The 23,030-nt window shown below is 43.3% G+C and overlaps 1 protein-coding gene across 1 annotated transcript; it reads right to left on the reverse strand.

Moving 5' to 3' along the window:
* Nucleotides 1-1,512: 1,512 nt before the first annotated feature.
* LRRC31 (leucine rich repeat containing 31) lies at nucleotides 1,513-21,924 on the reverse strand. The gene is made up of 9 exons (XM_081829348.1): nucleotides 21,641-21,924; nucleotides 16,535-16,678; nucleotides 14,642-14,809; nucleotides 11,623-11,790; nucleotides 11,218-11,385; nucleotides 10,054-10,221; nucleotides 7,565-7,732; nucleotides 3,704-3,871; nucleotides 1,513-2,192 (listed from the first exon to the last, which is right to left on the reverse strand). The coding sequence occupies exons 1-9, from the start codon at nucleotides 21,828-21,830 to the stop codon at nucleotides 1,837-1,839; spliced, it is 1,698 nt and encodes a 565-aa protein (XP_081685474.1). The 5' UTR covers nucleotides 21,831-21,924; the 3' UTR covers nucleotides 1,513-1,836.
* Between the last annotated feature and the right edge of the window lie 1,106 nt (nucleotides 21,925-23,030).

Here is a 23,030-nt window from a genome sequence, read left to right on the forward strand (position 1 = left end):
TGAGCCAGCCAGGCACCCCTAAAACTTTTAATTTTGAAATACTCATAGGAAGTTCCAAAGAAATGGACAGGGAGGTCCATGCACCCTTCACCCTCCCTCAGTGTGGACATCTTGCATAACTCTAATACAATACCAAAACCAGAGAATTTATATTGGTGCCATCAACCGAGCTTATTCGGATTCTATGGGTTGTAGGTGCACTTACGTGTGTGCGTGTGTATGTGTGTGTAGTTCAATGCGGTTTTGTCACATGTAAGCTTTATGTAGCCATCACCACAAATCTCCCTGGTGCTATTCCTTTTAGTCACACCTACTGTCCACCCCATCTCCCGATCCCTAAACTTTTCTCCAGCTCTATAATTTTGTTGTTTCAAGGATGTCATGTAAATGGAATCACATGATGTGTAACCTTTGGGGATTGGCTTTTTTATTCCACATAACTCAAAGTCCATCCACATTGTTGCATGGATCAATTTGTTGCTAAGTAATATCACCTAGTACCATAATTTGTTTAACCATCCACCCATTGAAGAATATTGGACTGTTCCCAGTTTTTGGCTAGTTGTTCATAGGCTTTGCATATAGTCATGGAAACACATGAGCAGAGGTCCTCATGGAATTCATGGGAATGCCCAGAGAATGAAGAATACCACGATTGCCTAAAACATCCCCATCTACACCACCCAAAATCTCCCCATCCTGATGACTTTCTTTTGGAGTAATATTGATTTCAAATTCTACATGTCTTTCAAGCAGTAATTGCAATATAAATTACCAGTGTAGCGATAAGAAACCAAGCATAATTTGCTTAGAGTGTATCAGAATAGAAATGTGTGAGCAAACAAACACTTCTGCTGTGTAATGAGTTTCACGCTCCTGCAAAAGATAACCAGAAATTTCAAAAATCACTTAGAACAAGACAAAAACTTTAATCAATGAATTAAATAGATTTTACATAGAATATTCCATGCCAAAAAATGCCCAGAGCTAATGTTATTTTATTTTAGCAATAGAAGATTTTACTTTATTTTAATAAGATGTGTTTTTGATACTGGATTTCAAAGTTTTGACCACTTTTAACTAAGATTTATATGTCTGTGACCATTATTAGTGTTCATGGTTTATATCTGAGATAAAAAGCACCAGAACATAAAATAATAAACCATGGAAGGGTATACTTTCTGACAAAAATGCAAATAGATTACATGAAGACACATATAATAGTAAAGATAACATGAAACTATCATAGCTAGTGCCTTTCACAGTAGAATTTCACACACACACTCACACATACACACATTCACGCATGCTTATATTTAGAACATTTATCATGTAGGAAAAGAAGAGACAGAAAATTCCAGGTCAAGAAAAAAGGAGGGGCGCCTGGGTGGCTCAGTCGGTTGAGCGACTGCCTTCGGCTCAGGTCATGATCCTGGAGTCCCGGGATCGAGTCCCGCATCGGGCTCCCTGCTCGGCAGGGGGTCTGCTTCTCCCTCTGACCCTCCCCCCTCTCATGTGCTCTCTCTCCTCTCAAATAAATAAATAAAATCTTTAAAAAAAAAAAAAGAAAAAAGGAAATGTGTTACCAGAATCTAAACATTTTTGGCAGGCCTTCTAAACAGTAAGTGAACTATATATCCAAAATAAATGAAACTTCATGGAAACATGTCATCCGTGTCATTAGAAAGTAAAGTTGTACTTATATTAGATTACCATATACATATTTACAAAACTTTTGTAACATCAATCCCATTAAACATCCCAGAAGCTGATACTCCTTTGATTACACTAAGTTTCATTCATGCTCTTTTCCTCCTCCAGATAATGGTTTATAGCTTAGTTAAGCCTTGGGAAATCAGCTTCCTGAAACTCACCAAGGTCAAAGTGAATGCTGCATCTGTGATCTTGGTGAAAATGTTCTAGTTCTTCCTCCTGTGAAGTGGGGAGGATCCATCTTCTCATTCCTATCTCCGTGATCTCGGAAAGTTTGGCGACAGCACGTAACAAGTGTCTAAACCATTGTCCGCAATCCCGAGAAGTTGATGGCCGAAAGCTAATATCCAGCTCGGTCAACTCTTTGAGGAACCGCACATTTTGGCAGAAGAGGGCCCATCCTGCATCACAGATGCTGTCATTATAACTCAGGCCGAGCTCCCGTTGCTTGGCCAGGTGACCTGTGTGTATTACGGAAGCTGAAAAATAAAATCACACTAAATGCTAAAATACAAGAATACTTTCTCCTGTGGCTGTTTGCCACTTCCAATAACACAGTCATTCCAAGATTAGAAATGACAAGATTGGTGCTTAGTAATGATTTGTTATTAGCGAGCAGCTTTATTCAGGACATCCGAAATCACTTTAGTACCAAATCTATTCTCTGCACATCCCAGGTACAGCTTGAAAATTGGTTTTTTTTCTCTTTCCAAATCCCAACCCAAAGAATATCTTTTTTTGCTCTTGGCTCCACTAGAGACCCAGCTCTTCCTGCAGACTCTCTCCAGTTAAATGTGAGGAGTGATGGCTCTCTGGCTTTAACTGAGGACCATTTATAAATAGTCATCTTGCTGTTTAATACTGTTTAATTGTTCACTGCTCATTCAGTCATTCTTCATTCAACAAGTAATTAACTGAGCACTTTTCACGTGCAAAATACACGTGGGTAATTTCTTTTTTATTTTATTTTATTTATTTGAGAGCGAGAGCACAAGCAGAGGGAGGGGCAGGGGGAGAAGCAGGCTCCTCGCTGAGCAGGGAGCCCGACATGGGATTAAGTAATTCTTAAAGAATGCTTGTTAAAATAACCCAAGCAATATAAAAGCGGCAATGGCTAACCACACATAGTAATACTTGTTATTCACGAAAAAATTTTTGGAGGGGTGCTCATTGCTTCAGAGGTCTGGGAGTAGATGGCTGCGTAGTGCTGGGGACACAGGCACGAGGGTAGATGAGAGACACAGACGTACTCTCCAATTCACTGTTTGCCAATGAGAAGTGGACATAATAGAGGTGATTTTAGGGGATATTTGGGAAAGGTATTATATACTCTGGAATCCTGCAGTGCAAAAGTTATTCCTTATTCAAATCTCTTTCCACCTTTCTAAATTGACATGGAGAAAGGGTCAGATTGATGCTAGTATGCTTTTAAAGCCCTCTCTTCCCCTTTTTGTAACAGAGAGAGAATTCAAAGCCTTCAGCTGGCAACAGTCTAATAATGCCTGTCTATGAGAAGTGATTCCTAGATTTCAGTTATGGTGATGATGAGTTTCTTGTTTAAATAAAAACATTTAGGTTAAAGAGTCAATATAAAGAAAAAATTAAGTAACGGTGTGGGTACCACGTGGACAGGGCAAACTTTGTGAAAGCAGACTGTAGGTAACCCAAGTTTGAGTAACACTGGGCTGGCCGGGGAACAGGATCCTTCCCCTGTACCCGGAAGGCAAGGAACAGAAGCTGGAACGACCCACTGCCACGTCTATGCTCATCTCTCCCTTTGTGAAATGCCCTCCACTGCCTTCCTGGCTTAGGGATTGCCCTTCTTCGTTTTCGCCGGCTCTCTCCTAAGCAGATGTCGGAGAGAAAGAAGGGAAGCTGCGCAGAGGGCGCAGCCACAGGCCTGGCCCAGCTCCCCGCCCGCCCTTCCGCTGCGGCAGAGGCACACTGCGCTCCGCCGGCCGGGACTGCTTTGGGACCAGTAGATACCAACCCAGGAGAGCGACGTCCTCTGTCACCAGGCCACAGCCGCTCAGTCTCAGCACTCGAAGGGACCCTAAAAACTTCAGTGTTTCCAGAAGCAGCTTCAGGTTGCCACCAACACATTTATTCCAAGAAAGGTCGAATATTTCCAGAGCAGGGAGGTAAGTGGAGGCTTCAGCTAAAATTGATAACAGAAGAGCAATCGTTAGGTTTCCCTCTTTGAAACTGAGGAACCTGGGGCAACATATTAATATAACTGAGGTAAGAAAGTTACAGAGACTGTCTTCTTTTGCCCGAAATTCATGACCACAACTTACACTGTCTAGTTTTAATTGGGAGAAATGTTGGAAACTTTAGAAAAGTAAAACTTGATTAAGTGGAATTCATTATCAATTGGGATTTTTCTCCTTTAGTTCCCATCTAGGAAGGAGAAAGAGGCAGAGGATTTGGACAGCTAGTTGAGATTTCCAGAGCATGTCCTGGTTTTATATATTCCTGTGTTCAGTCACGGCTGAAGTTCAGAGATGGGGCCAAGCCTCCTCAGGACTCTGAAACACCCAAATGTGTTTGTGTCGACCTACCTGCAGTTATAGAAACAAGGAAGAGAACTAGTGGATTTTGGAGAGATTTTTAAATGAGGTTTAAAAGGTTCTGCTTAATTCTCAGTTGCCCCTAATGCTGAAATTAACCCTAACAACTTATTCCTAAGATATAGTTAATTATACTTTAACTCCACTCTTCTTTCTAAAGAATAACAGGTGTCCAAGCGGCAAATATATATCCTTTTATGATATCTATTAAGAAAATCCCTCCCACCTGCATGGTGCAGAGACCTACCAATAAGAAATGGAACTTTTTCTTCTAAAAGTGATATGGAGAATTATATGTTTACTTGACTAACTTCTTTTTTTGGAGGGGAGGGGAGAGAGAGCATGAGAGTGTTGGGGGGGGTGGGGGGAGAAGAGCAGAGGGCAAGAGAGAGAGAATCTTAAGCAGGCTCCATGTGGGGCTTGATCTCATGACCCTGAGATTATGACCTGAGCCAAATCAAGCGTCAGACACTTAACCAACTGAGCCACCCAGGTGCCCCTGCTTGATTTACTTCCTAATTCAAATTGAATGATACATTTATTTCAGATTATATAATTTAATGTAATATCTACTTGATTATGATTCATTATGCAGCAATAATTGGGAAGAGCTCTATCTTCTGATGGCAAAAGACACAAAATTAAAAACAAAATTTTCTTTAAAAAATATCCAACTTTTTCCAACTAGGGACATCATGTTGTCCCTAAATTTATTTTTTGTGGAACTTTCCTAACTGAACATTAGTCTGAACAGTGTAATGTGTCGTGTGTGTGTGTGTGTGCGTGTGTGATGTGTATATGTGTGTTTACCTAACCATTTTGGGGATTACAGACCGCTTTGAAAAGTTAGTTTGTTTACTTGCTTAACTAATATTCAGAAATACCTAAAATGGGGTTAGGGTATGCAGTGAAGAATAAAAGCAATCTCTGCCTTCAAGGAGGTTATAAACTGTGGGAAATACATACACTGAGAAAAACACACAAATAAATAGATAATTAGAAATTCTAATAAAGGCTATAAAAAAGATACAGGGCCTCCTCATTTAGATCAGAGATGCTGTCCTAACAGGGAGCCTTTATGCTGAGACCTGAAGTCAGAGCTCCCCAGGAAAGAACAGGAGGCAGGTGCAGGCGAGGGGCATTCCATCCAGAGAACAGGAAGGCCTGGAGACAAGGGATTGCTCAGTGACAGGAAGGAATGGAAAGAAGCCAGCCGAGGCTTGTTCAGGGAGCAAGGGGGAGAGTGGCCAAGAGGTACTAGGGCCAGATTACCTGGGCCTTTTAGACCCCATGAAGGAATGTGGATTTTACCAGAGATGCTATGGGCCACCACTGTGTCTTTTTTAACTGGGTAGTGATAAGATCCAAATTACTTTGTAAATGAAATTTATAGATTCCCTCCCCATAATAATATTAACAACTGACATTCACTGAGCATTTACTATGTGCCAGGTACCTTTTCAAGAACTTTACATGTATCAACACATTTAATTCTTACAACCCCATGAAGTATGTACTATTTTTCCATTTTACATTTTACAGACAAGGAGACTGAAGCACGGAGATGTTAACTATCTCAGGTCACAAGAGCCAGGGCCAGGATTTGATTTTAGGCAGCCTGATTCTAGGTGCTTTGGAGCCAGAAAATGTACCACATATGTCCCCCACAAAATAATTACAATCAATTTCCGGGAGTTCACAGTCCCCTCCCCCAGGGCACAACTCTAGACTGACTCTCTGACCCAGGTTGAGAACTCCAGATCTGAAAGGTACATATCTTGCTATTTTCCCCAACCAGACATGGGGACAAGGAGATGAGAGAGAGGCTGGGAGAGGCGTGGGCGCAGTTCACAGCAAAGACCAAGTCTATGTGGGTTGAACAAAATACTTGGGCTGAAAGGGAGGCAAGAGTGCCTTAAATATAGAGGTCTTAGAATTTGGGGTGAGTTATATGCATTCATTTCTGTTAATAGATATCAATAAATAGCTTATTTTATTACTAGAATATGCTTATTTCATTAATAATAATTCATGTTTGGTCCATGGTACAATTCATTTTTCTAGAAGTGTCAACTGACAAACAGTACTTGGGGGTCAGAGAGAAGGACTCTGTTTTCATCCTTATCCAGGAAGCCCCGGAATGCAAGCTCTCTAGTCTGTGTGTGTGTGCAAAACAAGAGCTAACCTGCCAGGTCTGAGGCTGCGACCCCCTAAAGGCTTCCTGGCAAGGCTGGCTGGCATCTGGGCACTTGCAGTTTGGCTCTGTTCCAGCCATTCCTTACCTAATAAGAGTGGCTCGCTGTGCCTCCCCTGTGTGTCTACAAATTCCATGACTTATGTGGAACACCAGCTTTCCTTCTATGCTCTGGAATTTTGGTAGAGGGTGCCTGTGTGACCACCGCCCAGTAAAAGCCCCAGACGGAAGGTTCAGGTGAGCTTCCCCGGAAGGCATCATTTCACACGTGTTGTCAGAAGTCGCTGGGAGAAGGAAGTGTGTCCCATGTTACTCCACAGGCGGAGGTCTCTTGGAAGCTTGTACTTGGTTTCCTCTAAACTTTGTGCCATGCCCCATTCCCTTCGCTGATTTTGCTTTGTATCCTTTTGTTGTAATAAATCCCAACAGTGAGTCCGACTCTATGCTGAGACCTGTGAGTCCTCCTAGCGAATCACTGAACCTAAAGGTGGCGTTGGGGACCCCCATCCAGCAATGTGTGCCCAAAGTTCTTTGCCTGGGTGGCGGATTCTGCAAAATAATGCAAAGTGCCTTTGCCTCAAAATATCTCCCTCTACTTGCAGACGATGTTCTTGCCCCGGAAGAGGCACATTCCAAGATTCTGTAGGCCCTTGATCTAAGCTGGACTGTGTCTGTGACCTTCCAGCAGGCCCAGGTTCCTAGAGAGGACAACAAATCCTGCTGGAAAGTGGGTGCTGGGCAGTCAACTAGGCTCACACACTAGCAATTGCCTCACTTTTCCCATCAGACTCCCAGCAATCCAGTTTATATTGGCACCTCGGTGAAATCCCAAGTTACCATGGATATGGCCTCCAGAGTCGGCTACATACACTTTAGATTTTAAATGTTAAATTTGCAAATGCCAGCCAGAATCATTCATCTGGCCCCCAGAAAGCCACTTTTAAGAAAGCACATTTCCTGAGAAGAAGACAAATTAGTAATTCACAACTTTGCCTCTGGCAGAGGCTTGGCATGAAATTCCTATGTAGGAATATGTGGACTCATGTGTTACTGTACATGCCTGCAGGGATCTGGGGAATTCTCTTACCGAGGGCGGTAAAAGTCTCACTCTCCAGAGCACAGCTGTTGATGAGTAAGGACTTCAGTGCTGGTAAAAATCGGAGCCGGCTGAGGAGGTTTTCAGAAGAGCTGCCCATCTTTTTGTTGGCAGATAAATCCAACTCTTGAAGACTCGAGAGTAAAGGGATTACCTGGGCTGTTAAAATGTCAGCAGTGACATGTTTTAGGCACCATCTCACAAAGAGTCTTCTGGATATTTGGGTCCCACGGTCCCACAGTCTCCGTCCCTTACACACACGCACACCAGCCACACTCCCCAGTGTGTAGCTTGGGCTGTTCTACTTCCAAGCCTCTCTCCAGGCTAGACGTTAAGAGCAAAGACCTTGGAGACAGAACTGGGTTCTAATCCTGCCTCTGCTGCTAAAGAACTGTGTGATTTCAGGAAAGTTACTTAACCTCTCTGAACCTCAGTTATCGCCATAATAATAACAACAACAGTACTTCACAGGGTCACCGGGAAGAAAAAAATGACTTGGTATAGGTAGGTATGCTGGGATCTCTGTTGGGCTGGCTCACCTCCGCAGAGCCTTCCAGGGCCCCCTAAGCCACAGAAGCCCTTGGTCACTGTTACATCACCCTATTTATTTTTGCTTATGTGTTTGTTTTCTGTCCTCCCCCACCAAAGGTGAGCTCTGTCTGTAGGGCCTGCTTCCTCCCCAGAGTGTGCAGAAGAATCCAGAACACTGGAGGCACAGACATTTTTGGAAGGAGGGAAGGAAGATGGGAAGGAAAGGAAGACAGGCAGGTGGGATCCCAAGAGATGTCACGGTTTCTTCCTCTTCACCATGTAGTTGGTTTATTCCCGTCCCTACCAGACGGAGGCTCCCAGACTGTGAATTTCCCTTAGCGCATGGCACAGTGCCTCGTACAACTAGATGGTTAATCAAAAGTTGTTGGCTAAACAATCTGTAATTCCATTTCTTTGGAGCTATCTAGAATGATCAGATAAAAGAATGGTGAGTTATTTAGCCTCCTAAGGTATAAACGGAATGTATTTTCATTTCCATCTTTTCAAAATTAGGCAGTAGAACGATGCAATTTGCTACAGTTCTTAAATAAATCATGAGCTTTTCAGGGCCTTTCACCCATGTTGGTGGTGGTGAATCTGGTAAGAGGAGCTGATCCCCCTCTTAGGCTATTGGTAACAGTTGAGGTCCCTCTGGCCCTGGAACCTTCCTCTGAGTAACAAGATGAGAGGTGATATTCATGTTACTCCGTTGTACCAAGGGAAATTCATTCTTTGGAATCTGCTCGCTGATAATCCAAGAGTGTTTCCTCCAGGTATGATGCTCAGAAGTAAAGGGGATGGTGATACCCCATACGCTCCACCTGGAGCTCAGAAACGGATTGTTTTGTTCCTTTAAAATCCTTATGAAAGCCTTGAACTTTTCTGTTTTCCAAATTGAGGCATGAGTCCCAAATGTAATTTAGCAGGTCTAAAATACAGATGTTAGACCTAAGAACCTATTTTACTCTTTTCCTTCCCAAATTGTACTAAAAACAACTAAAAAATTCTTTTTATTCTTGTTCTTAATTGATTCATTCATTCGATCATATTCAACAATCATTTCCTGGGTGCCAACTATGTACCAACCCCCGTACCTGAACAAAGGAGAGATGCTGAAGGGGCTCCCAACACAGGAGGGGTCCGTGATCTGGAGAGGGAGCAAGGACAAAGGCCCCAGGGACAGAGGGTCAGCCCAGACAAGTGGCTGGTGTGGAGTCCAGGAGGGGAAGGCTAGGGAACGAAGTCAGAACGACAGAGGAGGAACAGTAAGACCATTTGGACTGGTAATAATCTGGGCACGAGATGACAGTAGCCTGAACCAGGGTGGTAAAGGTCTAGATGGTGAGCTGTGGTGAGATCCTGGAGGTATTTTCAAAGTTTACTGTGGCCACAGATGGAGTAAATCCCTTAATGGCAAGGCTGCACTTACACTGCTTGTTATGGGAAACTGCATTTATACATTACGTTTTATAATTACAGGATTATGCCTACAGTGGGAAGTTAAGCGTAGGCACCTAAAGGTAAAATGTACACCTGTGATGCACCACCCTAAATTCTTCTGTAATTTCATTTGTATCTAAGGGGCTTGACTTCACTTGTTAGTCAGTAAGCCTCAACGCCCTTTGTTTGGCTTTCTCTCTACATCCCTGTTTGAAACAAACTTTGTGACTAACAGAGTCATTTCTAAACAGTAACATATATTCAAAATGTTCTCCACCAAGTGCCACATCCATCATTTACAAACATGTATAGGAGGAATTTAGATTCACTAACATTTACTGGGCACGTAATATATGCCAAATACAATATTGGGGCATTCACAGAACTTTTATGATTTGATGCTTTTGGTTAAGTTTAAGTAAGTTTCAGGGGACACCTCAAATTTGCCAAGTTCCAAACATATACTGAGGTTCCAAAAGTCCTTCCTCGGCTCTATCGTTCACACTTACTCAGTGACATCACATCATCTGCCGTTAGCGAGCACTGGTGAAGATCCAAAACTTCTAGATGCTCCAACGTGGCCAGCTGAGCTGATGAGTCTTCAAAACCCCCACTCAGCTCCCTGTTGCAGGAAAGGTCTAATTTCTTCAGTTCACACAAGGACCTAAAAGCAGCATCTACAAAGAAAGTCAAAAGTCCCATTCTGACAGGTTAGAAGGTGGAAGGCAGGTGTGGAACAGGGGAGGGGGCAGGTGTGCAGAAGGGAGATGGAGAAAATACACTGGGTTGGGAAAAGCCAAGACAGAGGAATAACATTAGACTCCCTGCCATCTGGCCCTCTTTGGACTTGACCATGGCTTCAAACACCCCACCCCCAGCACCCCGTGATCTGCGTTGACTGCCAATGGCTTTGGTGGAACCTTGCAACGGATGGTTCTCCTCCTCCTACACTGGAGGCATTGGCATTTCACAGAATTCTAGACTTCCTCAAACTGCCAGTGAGAAGGATATTACAGACTCTGTAAGTCAAAGGGGAACACACAATTTCATGTCATGTTCTCCCCACAGATGCCACTGGAGCTATTCTTTTTATCAGTACCAATTCCTTCCTACTACTGAGCATAAAATAATGCTGACATTTTCAGAAGTAAGAGAAAAATGGAGAGCTTTTGTACCACATAACTTTTCTTTTGCCCAGTGTCTATCTCAAACCCAGAATATCCTGGCCTTTTCAGAGGCAGCCATTTTAAGAGGTTATTCTTAGAATCATGAAAGTATGTGCTTACTGTAAAAGACTCTGAAAAGGATAAAACAAAGAAGATTTAAATTACCTATAATCTGGGCGCCTGGGTGGCTCAGTCGTTAAACGTCTGCCTTCGGCTCAGGTCATGATCTCAGGGTCCTGGGATCGAGCCCCGCATCGGGCTCCCTGCTCTGCGGGAAGCCTGCTTCTCCCTCTCCCAGTCCCCCTGCTTGTGTTCCTGCTCTCGCTGTCTCTCTCTCTCTCTCTGTCAAATAAATAAATAAAATCTTTAAAAAAAAAAAATTACCTATAATCTCATTCCCCAACATAACCACTGTGTATATTTTGTTGAATTTCCTAACACCTTAAAAAATTAAATATAAACTAAAATTACATGTGTATGTAAAAACCCCAGTCACTGCTAACTCACCCAGTAGTTTGACACTCTCTTGTGATAGTCCACATGCGTGTAACTTCAGTACTTTCAGATTTGAGGTACTTTTTAATCCCTGAGCAACACTGTTCAGACTGGCACCAATGTTTCTGTTAATGGAAAGATCAAGGACTTCGAGATTTTGCATCATGGGTAGCAACTGACCTAGAGGGAAGGAAGTGAATCCAAATGAGAAGAGCAACTCAGTAAAAACCCAGGTTGTGAATGTTGGGGCAGGAAAGGGAGGGCAGCCTCATGTGACCCCGGGGCTATAGTGAGCCACTCTTTCCATTCAGGGTAAAACAAAGCACAGCCAACTTTGAGCCTTTGACTCTCAGGCTGTCTGCTTGTGGGTGTCTTCACATTTATATTCTGGGAAGGACCCTTCCGATTTCCACTTACCCACAAATGCCCCATCTTCAGATGTGAGGTCACAATCCACAAGCTCAAGTGTTTGTATCTTGCTCCCTTCTTGGAATTTCTGGAGGGTCAGAGGCAAATTTCCTCCCACTTCACTGTTCCAGGACAAGTTCAGCTCTTTCAGTTCAAGTATCACCTCGAGTGCTTCTCCTGTTACAAAAGAGCCCGAAGATGGGGTCGACTGCTAATCCACAAAGCAGGGAATCCACCTCGAAATCAGCACAAGCGTGATTTATGGAATGATAATGGCTGGGCCAGGGACTGGTCAGGTGCCGAGGAACAGAGCAGACCCAGTTACCACCCACTCCCAGCAGGCTAAGCCCCTGTATTTACAGGCACAGCAATTCTAGACCCTCCAAGGTTCAGAAGCCATGCCTCTGTACAAAAATTATTGTCAAGAAAACCCCACCTGTCAGTAGGGTGGTTTCACAGAGTTGTTTTTATGGTAGTAAATACATGTACTATTCCAACTCCTTTCTCTCGCCCACCTTGTCTGGGGTCAGCATCACTGGGAAGCTGGACCAGAGGATGAGGTGAGGCCACGCAGAGCCCTGGCCGCCACGGGGGTAAAGCTCACTTTGACATCAAGAATATCACGTACAACTGAACCGAGCCCTCCAGAGAACTAGTAATAAAGCATAAGGTGCTAGCAGCTCGTAACAGCCATGCAGCCTTGGAGGGTAGAGGAGGATGCAGTGAGAAAGGGGTGGAACTTCACATTTCTGAAACCCTTCAGCAGAGGAAAGCAACCGAGGGCTAGAACGGAGGCTGGGCGAGAACAGGGAAGTCACCAGGGAAATCAGCCTTAGGAATGACTTCCACTGCCTTGGGGAGAACAGGGCGGAGAGGCACACACATGGAAAATGCACTTACGCAATGTGCAGAGTCTATCTCAACACCGAAGAGTTAAGAGTACTGGAAAGTCCCCTGTGTCTAGAAGCCTCTCCTCCATGGTCCACTACTGGACGTGGACTCCTGCCATTGGCTATTCATTGTGAGGACTGAGGTTTCAGGAGTCCAGGAGCCTCACGTTAAAATGCGTGTTATCCCAGCACAGGTGCCATTTTGTGTGCCACCACCAGTCAGTTGGGGTGGCTTTCGATAGCCCTGAAGCACTCCTCAGCATCAGGGACAGAGAGTACATGACTGATCAGCCATGTCTGCAGTGCACATGGTACTGGGGAGCCATGCTTCTGTCATCCCACACTCAGCAGTTGTAACAGGTATAATAATGTTGGAATGCCTCCTGATTTATGGTCTCTTTTCATTAAACCATTTATTCTCCCTGTACCCCATCTGCCATCAATGCTAAGGAAAGTCCCTTCTGATGGAGAAGATGCAGAAGCCCTTCCAGAGTGGAGAGGGAGTCTGGGAGAAGGAGCAGGTTACAAAACATCACAGCACCAAAGATGCAGACTCTCTCCTGAACTGGATAAGTTTGGAGTGAGTCCCAGGAGAGAAATTCCATTTCCCCATTTCTTCTTCTTTTTTTTTTTTTTTAAGATTTTTATTTATTTATTTATTTGACAGACAGAGATAGCGAGAGAGGGAACACAAGCAGGGGGAGTGGGAGAGTGAGAAGCAGGCTCCCTGCTGATCAGGGAGCCCGATGCGGGGCTCCATCCCAGGACTTAACGACTGAGCCAACCAGGAGTCCCCATTTCCCCATTTTTTAAGGATGGAAGACCATGAACAAAATTTAGATTAATCATAGGAAATAAAGAAACTACATTTTCTTTTCACCCCTGAGTAGCAGTGAGTTAAATCTGCAACTCCACTACACAATAACCAGCTGCTAACCAGTGGGGCTCAACTGGTCACATAAAACCACTGAAAGTTAATTTCAGTGGGAGTAGTGAAAGGAGGAACTGTGCTCAATTACTGAGCACGTACTATGTGCCAGGCATGTAGTAAGTGCGTCACAGAAATTATTTAATCCTCACAGTAGTTTTTTGAGGTGGATATCAAACTTATTTCAGAGATAAGAAAGCTGAGGCTTACGAAATTTAAATAATTGTCCATCGTCACAAAGCTAGTTAGAAGTGGGGATAGAATTTGAACTGAGACCTGGCTCTGAGATGTATGGTGTTTCTCCTCAGCTACAGGAAGGCCAGGGGGCATAAACGGATCCTGATTTTCTACAGAGGGATCAGAGAGAAGACATTTGACATAAGTTGTGTTGTTTTTACAGAAATGTTTGCCAAGATGTAAATGATCAAAATAATCACTGAAATAAGAAACTTCTGACCAAAAGAACTTTTAAAAATATGAATGGCATCTAAAACCATCAAGGATCATAGTAAAGAGTTGGATTAGTAGCATGACAAATTTTTTTTTTTTTTAAAGATTTTATTTATTTATTTGACAGAGAGAGACACAGCGAGAGAGGGAATACAAGCAGGGGAATGGGAGAGGGAGAAGCGGGCTTCCCGCGGAGCAGGGAGCCCGATGCGGGGCTCGATCCCAGGACCCTGGGATCATGACCCGAGCCGAAGGCAGACACTTAACGACTGAGCCACCCAGGCGCCCCAGCATGACAAATTTTATCCTAAATTCTATGTTCGGTATATAAATTAATTGAGGTTCTAGTTCTATTTAAACCATTGCTTTTAATTTAAATATCTTGTTTTGATCCATTTTTTAAAATGGGAGTGGAAAAATAGAAGAGATTATTTTGGAATTGGAAAATAATCATTACCTACCCCAACTCCTCAGTTTTACAGACGAGTTACAGACCGAGAGTAAGCAAATTTGACAAATTATCTCCATTTAAATTCCATGAGAGCAGGTATCTATCTGGCCAGCCTTGTTCCCTTCTCTATCCTGGGGCTTACCACAGTGCTAGTAGGTACAGGCTGTGTAGCCTTTTAGAAGTTATGCAAGTGCTCAGCGTGGCATTCCATCTTCCATGTGCTCTCATCCATGAGCACCCGAGGGGGTGTGACCCAGATAGTTTGCCCTTGACACTTCAGAGCTGCTTCCAGTGAAGCATTCATCATACCCAGGGCTCGAACATCATCCGTGGTAAGTCTGCAACTTCCCAGCCTCAGGATTTTTAACTTGCTGACGAGATGCATTTGCTGGGTGATTGAATGGAGGTTTCCACCTCCAGAATCATTCCAGGAAATAGCCAGTTTTTCCAAGTCTGGGAGAAAAGGCAGCAAAGCAACTGGAAAAGAACAAGAGGATATACAGATTTGCATATGTAATGTGCGACTGGTAGTAAATAGGATCCAATGCCTATTGCACTGTAAGAAGGGAGGGGTGGATGTATTGGCTTTCAGCAAAGCAGGGATCCCTCAGCCATGCAACTGGGGAGAATGTGACCTTTATATTTCCTGTTTCCTAGGGTATTTTCTATTTCTGCCAAATAAATGCACTCCAAAAATGGAGTGGTATCTTCATAGGATTTCATAGGAGCTCCTTTATTGTAGCAGAAAAGGCAATTCTTCTGTTACTCCCACTGCCACTGTGATATGTATCTAGTCCTTTATTTTGCAAAAATAATTCCTCACCCCTTCATCCTATTGGACCCTCGGGCTGAAAGCCGGAGGACTCTCTGTTGGCCAGGATTGCTGAGATTGAGGGTACCTGGTACCCTTTCTTTTATATCTTGATTACCTGGGTCTCATCACCTTAAAAAGCTCCCATTATATTTAAATAGACCAACATGTAGAGGTTTAGACAGGCACAAAGCCTGACCGGAACCTTCTCTGAGTATCTGCCATCGCCCATTAAGTGACCTTACTGTCTGTGAAAAAAGATTTGCTAAGGCCATCTTTATCTCCTGAAGCAACGAGACTCAGGAGTGGAAATGCCAACGAAGAGTGGATGAAAAATCTTTGTTTGCTTTTAAATCTCTGTCTTGAAGGTTAAGGGCAGCCGTCAGAAGTAGCAAGCTGAGCTTTTACAGTTACAGACACAGCTGCGTCCAAAATTCTGAGCCCATGATTAGGAGTGAAATTGTTTTTGCTTTTTGGTCTTTTACTAGCCTTCAATTTCAACTTGTTCGCCAAAATCCTAACTTTATCAAGCCTGAAAGTCTTTTGAACACATTAAGAAGGAAAAAAAAAATTAAAAACAAGATTGCTGGGGCCCGCTCTCAGAGACTCCAAGTTGGTGGGCTTGGGTTGAGCTGCAGTGAACACGAGCTCTGCTAGTGATTCTGACACACAGGTATCTGGAAACACAGACACGGTTAGGGTTCTCTCTTCAGAGAATTGTCCAAAATAGAGTGGCATGGATTTTAATTAAAATAGTCAAGGACCCCTCACTCACGATTCAGTTTTTTTGATACCTCTGCGCTGGTAGACACATCTAGTTTGATGAAAGACTCGACTTAAGGTCTCTGAGAAAAAGAGAAAAGAAAGGTGGTAATAGTTGTGTGGGGAGGGGCGTCTTCACAACCAGACGCCCGCTTACGTGTGACAAGTGGTGATTACGCTGTTGAGTACACAAGTTGTAAGCAATCATTGCTGGTAGTTCCTCTTTCATTCCACAGACAACTGAGCACAACACCCCGTTACATTCCCAGCGGGGCTCAGCTTAATGGATGAGTTGCACGAGTTTATATCTCATATTGTGTGCAAGACAAATGTTTTTCAGGGAGTAAGGAGCCATCAGTAGGGAGGTAAAATGCTCAGGAAGAACAAACAGACAAATGAACCTTCCTCCTAAACTCAGCTCAAATCTTTGAAGTTTGAAGAAGGATCAATTAACTTGGTTTTTGTTTTTTTGTTTGTTTGTTTGTTTTAGTGGTACAGCTGCTATTCCTGAGTTGTCTGGGGCCACCCTGAGACCTTGGGTTGCCAGGTGAGTAATGAGCGTGTTTTGCCTGCTCCTCTCAACCTGAGGGCTCCCGTGGCCCTCCGTGCGAAGTCAACTGCATACAGACCCACTTCCCTCACGTCCGCTGCCGTTAGTCTGCAGTTATTCAGATCTAGACACTTGTCCACAGCCGTTCTGCCCAGCTTCTGCAGGAACTGCTCATTTTTCTCCATCCTGGATCCCCATTCCTCGTCTGAAGTGAGAGGCTGAGCTATATTATAAGAATAAAGAAGAACTTGCGTGAATGACAGATCGTGTTAAAGATGCACAGTGATCGCAGTAAGACAAGTCAACAGACTAACAACAATCCTGAGCAGGTCCTTTGTGAAGCCTCAACCCCGAAGGGGAAACATTTACCAGAGACAGAACTTGACCGCTGTCCTGCCTCCAGGTGCTGGACACTGATCTCTCCAGTGACCCTCTTCTTAGCAATGAAACTGAGGCACTCAGGGGCTCTTCTTTCACGGCCTGACAGGGTTCTCAGCGTGTAGAAAGTGTTGTCTTCCTGAATGAAGTGGCGAACTTGTTAGCACAGCGTTTAAGCCGAGCGCTGCTGAGGGACACACAGCCGGGTGCACGCCAGGTGGGGAGCACAGGTATTTGACCAAACAGGTGAAGAAGGGGAAGCGTTGTCACCCGGCTGGGAGCTTCAGCTGCCTACTGGGAGCTAATGAAACACTGCTCGTCTCCTAGACCATTCAGTTGACAGATCCAGAGAGGGGAGTGCCGGGGAGAGCTTGTCTCCACCCCTGCCAGAGAATACGCTCAGAAAGCCCCGTTTATCCTTCTTGCTATTAGAGACCACTTACATGGCACCCGCATCAAGTTCCTCTGTACTAACGCTGTGCTAACATGCGAACACTAAAATAAGAAAAGCTTTACTTTTATTGAACACCTATTATGTCCCAGTATGTGCCAGCATTTAAGACACATATAAAACACATCATACTTTTGTAAGGAGAAACGAATATGCAGGTACTGACAGTGACTTTAAGGAGGTTTTGTAGATGAAAATGTACAATTTAAAACATATAAAAAGCGTATACTGGAATCCAATATGAAAGTGTTAAGTTCCAAATATGCAGTGATATTCTACTATACCTTCCAAAGTATAAAACCACATCGCTAAAAAGAAATATACTGGTACCAGTGAAAATTAGTAGTAGGATTTCAGTAGTAATCAACTTAGACTTAAATATTAGGAGAGTAATACAAACTCAACCTCTCCTCCGCGGTATGGCTGGTGGCTGGCTATTTTTAAGAAAACACGCCCAGACGCCCATAGGGTGTACATCTTTGCAGGGATGGCTGGTGTTGCCACATTCCGCCAGTAGGAGACAGCACCAACCACCATTTTACCTCTTCCCATTCTGGTCTTCCACTTGTATCATGCACTGGTAAATAAAACGTATTTCATTTTGGGTAGGGTTGCCAGATTTAGGAAAAACAAAAACAGCCTGTCCAATTAAATTTAAACTTCAAGTAAACAAGGAATCATTGCTTAGTAAGACTATATCCCAAATATTGCATGTATTTTATCTGGCAACTCTAATTTTGGGTGGAGCAGAAGAGAATGGTGGGTGGGGGGTGCAGAGGGACTAACTCTTATGTGCCAGGACATTTTGTGTAAACTTCATGCAAGGAGACACAATCGCACTATTTCATAAGTTTGGAACCTGAGACACAGAGAGACTGTCAATTAGTAAGTAGCAGAGTCAGAATTTGAACCCAGAACACTCTGCTCCAAAGCCCATTATATATATGTGTGTGTTTTTGAATTTTTGTGTTAAAAAAATCTCTCTGCATGCTATCTGATGCTTTCTCCCTTCTCTTTTTGAACTTTTTATCTCCATAGGCTCAACTTACAATCATGCTCAAGTTCCAGCCTCACAAAAGCTTCTTTGTTTTCTCAAGCCACTGTTTTGTCTATCATTAGGAAATGATTACTGTCATATGTTTGGAAAGGGTGGTTTGTACTTGCTGGTCCCAATTCACCACATTTGCCAATTAACCCTCTATGTTCTGGTGACCACATTCACATTCTCAAAGGTCACCAGCAGTGACCTACCAATTGACAGATCAAGGAATCTCTTCTCAGACCGCATCCTACTTGGGCACTCCGTAATGTTTGATAGGACTGGCAAGGCTAAGACAGCATAAGTGGAAGACCTGGTTCAAATCACGGGTCCCTCAGGTGAGCAAGTCACTGAACTTCTTTGAGCCTTGGTTTACTCATCTCTAAAGTAGAGATTATAATTCCTGCCTGGTTCACTTCTCATTTATTGGGGCCTCCCAGGGAGATGGGACTCTGCAGTGCCTTTTATATGAGAGGTATTCTGTAAATATTTGTTGAATGCACAGATAATTGAAGGAAGGAAGGAAGGAAGGAATATTAGCTTTAAAGCTCCTTAATGACCAAAATAAATCAACATGGTAAATCTTTATCAAACGCCTAAGTATAAATATGAATACCAATTTATGAGATCCCTGGACATGTCCTTACAGACCACATATTTCAATTTTTTTAAATACATAAAACCCTTTCTTCAAAGGATAGCTGGTATCACAGCTCAAGACATAAAACGGTTGAGTCAGAGTTGCTACCCGTTGGCTGAGGTAGGATGATGGGCACATCATGAAGAGGACAAAGTTATCACACGTGAGCAGTTCTGTGGAGTGACTCAGGGCCTTTTCCTGGCTGCTTTACTGCTGAACTGAGCTTCTGCCTTCTCCACGGGATTCTGTGAGCTAAGCGGTATCTTCACATTAAGTTCTTTTCTAACCTAAAGCTCTAAGGGTTGGTTTCTTGGTTATAAACAACCAAGAATCCCAGTGGTTTCATAAAACATGATTACATGTTTGTAACATGGGTGGAGCTGTACAGGGAACCAAGATAACAAGTTCCTGTTTTCAAGGAGCTACCTGTCTAATGGAAGAGACAGACACGAAAGCCATGCTTACAGTACAGAGGAGACGTGCAATGATGGAGGCATGTGGAGGGTGCATGAGAACACACGGTAGTGACAATAAGTACCTCAGGTCCCATGGGCAGGTCTTGGCAGGCTTTCAAGAGAAAGGGGTACATGAATTGCACCTTAAGGGTGAGCAATAGTCAGGCAGGTGGGTGGACAGGAAGGAGGAATAAATGGGGGAGGGGTGCAGAAGGAGCATGGTGACACAAGGGAAGGTCTTTATAAGCCCAGGGAACCCTTTTGGAAGAATATGGCCAGTTCAGGAAACTGCAAGTGAATCTGAATTTCAGGAGTCGAGGATGAACATGAGGTTGGGGGAAGGCAGAGGTCATGAAGAGAGATCCATCTGATCACAAATACCTTGAAGACCATGCTTGGGAGTGTAGACTTTCTTTTCAAGGCAAGAAAGACTCAGGGAAAGATTTTAAGCAGGCAAAAGACATCATGTCTGTGATTTAGAAAGAGCACCCCATGGCACTGTGGAGGACAAGTTGGCAAGAAAGCCAGACTAGAAGTAGAGAAACCAATTAGGAAGCTGGCCCAGTGGTCCGGTCAAAAAACAATGAAAGCCAGAACAGCAACGGAGAAGAGGAACCAGGTCTGAGAGCCATTTTGGGGGCAGAATTGACATGACTCCAGGAGCCACTGAATTATGGAAATGGAGAAGCCATGCAAGGTTGAGGGGCCAGTGTTGCCCAGCCGGGATAACCAGTGCCTAGCCTTGCACTGTTAATTTCATCATGGTTACAGGTATTCATGAACCATGTTCCTGAAGGTTCGAGTCCTACTTTAGAACAAGTATCAACAATTTTCTGATAGAGGTTGTCCTTTTTTTAAAAAGTAGACTTTAACTTCCTATTTCCAAAATAGATTTAAAAAGATACTTAATCTGCTTTCACATAAAATGATACTATTTTTGGTATTTGATACAAATAATCTGATAGAATTGAGGGTAGGTATAAATGAATCAAGATTGGCCACGGGTTGATAATTGTTAGAGGGAAGTGATCATGGGGAGTTCTTAGACTGTTCTCTCTACTTCTGTGTATATAGATGTTTAAAAAATACATTTAATCTAATAGATACTATATTAACGGCATTGTGTATGACACATAGCTTTAGGGAGAGACCTGCCAATATTTGTTTTCATAACCCTTGAATTTTTAATCTCTGTTCTAAGAAAAAGGCTGAAATACAATGAAGCTGGGAATAAGCAAGAGGGAAAGATAAAAATATTCACTGAAGGGCAAAAAAGGAACTTAAGTAATTATGGCATATGCGTGGATAGAATATTATGCAGCTGTTAAATTAGGCATACGAACATCATTTTATGTATGTCTGCCATGTGGGGACTGAGCAATATAATCATATGTTCCAGAAGTAGGATATCAGCTCCATGTAAGCTCAAGAGGGATTTGTAAGCTATTATAACTACAAAAGATGCCCGCTCTGACCCCCAGGAACCCCTGGGGGGTGGGTGACTGTTCTACTGCTCTTGTCCTCTCTCCTCTCTCATCTTGCTTCAGCACCCCTGACCTTGGGCTCACTCTCAAGCATGCCAGGCCCAGTCCCACCTTGGGCCTTTGCATTTACAGTTCCCTTTGCCTGGGAAGCCATTGCCATAGACATCCATGGGACTGGCTTGATTCATTCATTCTACTTGGCTTACTTTATTCAGATCTCTGCTCAAATGCCACCAAATCAGAGACTCCTTCCCTGCAACCCCACCTAGAGTAGGACCCCATCCATCCTCTGTCTCCTTAGCCTGCTTTATTTTTCTTCCTATTACTTATCACACTGAAATTATGTCTGCATTCGGTTCTTTGTGTACATGAGGTCCTGTTTTTCGTGGCTGCATTTCTAACACTTACAACAGTAGCTGACATACAGTAGGTACTCAGTCAGTGTTGACTGGCTGACTGACCGTAAATACATGCATATGAACAAAAGACTGAAAAGAATCTTGAAGAAATGATCATTTGTGTTAGAATGAAAGGAAACAAGGTATTTTCTCTATACCTTCCTGTAGTGTTACTTTTGATAATTTAAAAGTCAAATTAGGCAAGTATTTAAAGCATTTAAGTCACACAGTAGATGCTTAGAATAGAGACTCAGATTAGGTTTAGTTTAACCCATATGATCTCTGTAGGGAAAAACATTACTCTAAAAAAGTAAAGAAATAACAGCAGTCAGAAGTTTACCCGTATCTATAGTGGCTGTTTTCTGTGCGTCGTTGCTGGGTTGGAAATCAGTTGTTGCAAGGTCATTGCTCTCTTTTCTGCTTTCAGCTTTGGAGGACATAAGTTTTGAGCCCCTGAGGAATTTGTTGACAAATGAAGTCCGGGGTTTAGTTTCTCCATCTGAAGAATTTTTCTTCCGTGTTTGACTCATGGTGAAGTTAAAGGGGGCCTTTCCCAGTAAGATATCTTCCTGTTGTTTTCTGTTTCTAGGATTACTGAGAAGAAAAAGACTGTCAAGCCTGTGTGAAATCAGAATTTCCCTACATGAGTTTTTATTTCCCCCCTTCCTTTGTTTTTATTACTGGTAATGTTTAATGTAAAAATAAGAATGACGTAAGCCAGGATCTGGGAACCAACAGATGGTGGCAGATACAAATCTAAAGCAAACTTGGTTTTTAACTTTGCCCTATTTTATTGTGTGAGATACAGGTCATTTAAAACCACTCCGGCAAATGCATCAAATGTGTCAATACATTTGATATTTCAGCAGTCAATTACAGTTACCTTCTAAGGGACGACAGTAAAGGAGGATTTTAGCATGTCTCTCAACTATCTGGCCCTTTGCAAAACTGTCGCCCAGAAGAGTCTGCCTTCGGTGAGCCGGGCCTCCTCTCTTCACGTATTGCTCTTTTTCTCCAGGCGTCTTCCCTTTTCCACTCCAGCCCTCCTCTGCCACCCCACAAAAAACACACTGGCAGTAAAACGTTCACTCACTCCATAAGCAGAGCCTTCTCCGGGTCGGATACTGTTCCAGATGGGAGATTCGACAAGGAGCAAGACACAGCTCCTGTCTTTGATGGAGGCTTAACCTGTAAGCCAGAGAACACCCCAGGGTAGGGGCCGCCAGGGAGGAGGGACCCAGATAGTCAGGGAAGGCTCCAATGGACTATGCCTGCCTTGGAGAACAAATTTGGAGCCTGGATTTTTAGCCTGGGGAGTTAGCTAAAAAAAGAGAAGAGGGAAGAGTGTCCCAGGTAGAAAAAACAAGCTCAAAAGTCTCCAGGAATGAAGGCTGGAAAAAGCCTAGGGTTGGCTCCAGCAGTGAATTCTGGTTTACCTGGCGCAAAAGATGTAGGGGATGGAGGTAAGGAATGGGTCTGGTGTGATTTGAGGCTAAAGATTCATAAGGGTCAATCTATTGTCCCTCCTGGGATTTGCTTACATTTTAAGGGAGGGTTGAATACTTAAACTGGGGATAAAACCATCAATGGAATTTTAGATTTTTTTTTGGCATTTAAACAAAATTAAAATCCAATTAATTAACATGTAGTGTATTATTAGTTTCAGAGGTAGAGTTCAATGATTCATCAGTCTTATACAACACCCAGTGCTCATTACATCCCGTGCCCTC

The sequence above is a fragment of the Leptonychotes weddellii genome, chromosome 1 (assembly GCF_054177405.1).
Source record: "Leptonychotes weddellii isolate Sample4059 chromosome 1, ASM5417740v2, whole genome shotgun sequence".
NCBI lineage: Eukaryota > Metazoa > Chordata > Mammalia > Carnivora > Phocidae > Leptonychotes > Leptonychotes weddellii.

What these genes read in the sequence shown, in the direction of transcription:
- LRRC31 (XM_081829348.1), bottom strand. Translation starts at nt 21,830, where the DNA reads ATGAGTCAAACACGGAAGAAAAATTCTTCAGATGGAGAAACTAAACCC. An exon ending in AACAGCCACTATAGATACGG is followed by an intron (nt 16,679 to 21,640) that starts GTAAACTTCTGA and finishes CTTATAATATAG; the next exon opens with CTCAGCCTCTCACTTCAGAC. An exon ending in GGATGATGTTCGAGCCCTGG is followed by an intron (nt 11,791 to 14,641) that starts GTATGATGAATG and finishes CTTTTGTAACAG; the next exon opens with GAGAAGCACTCGAGGTGATA.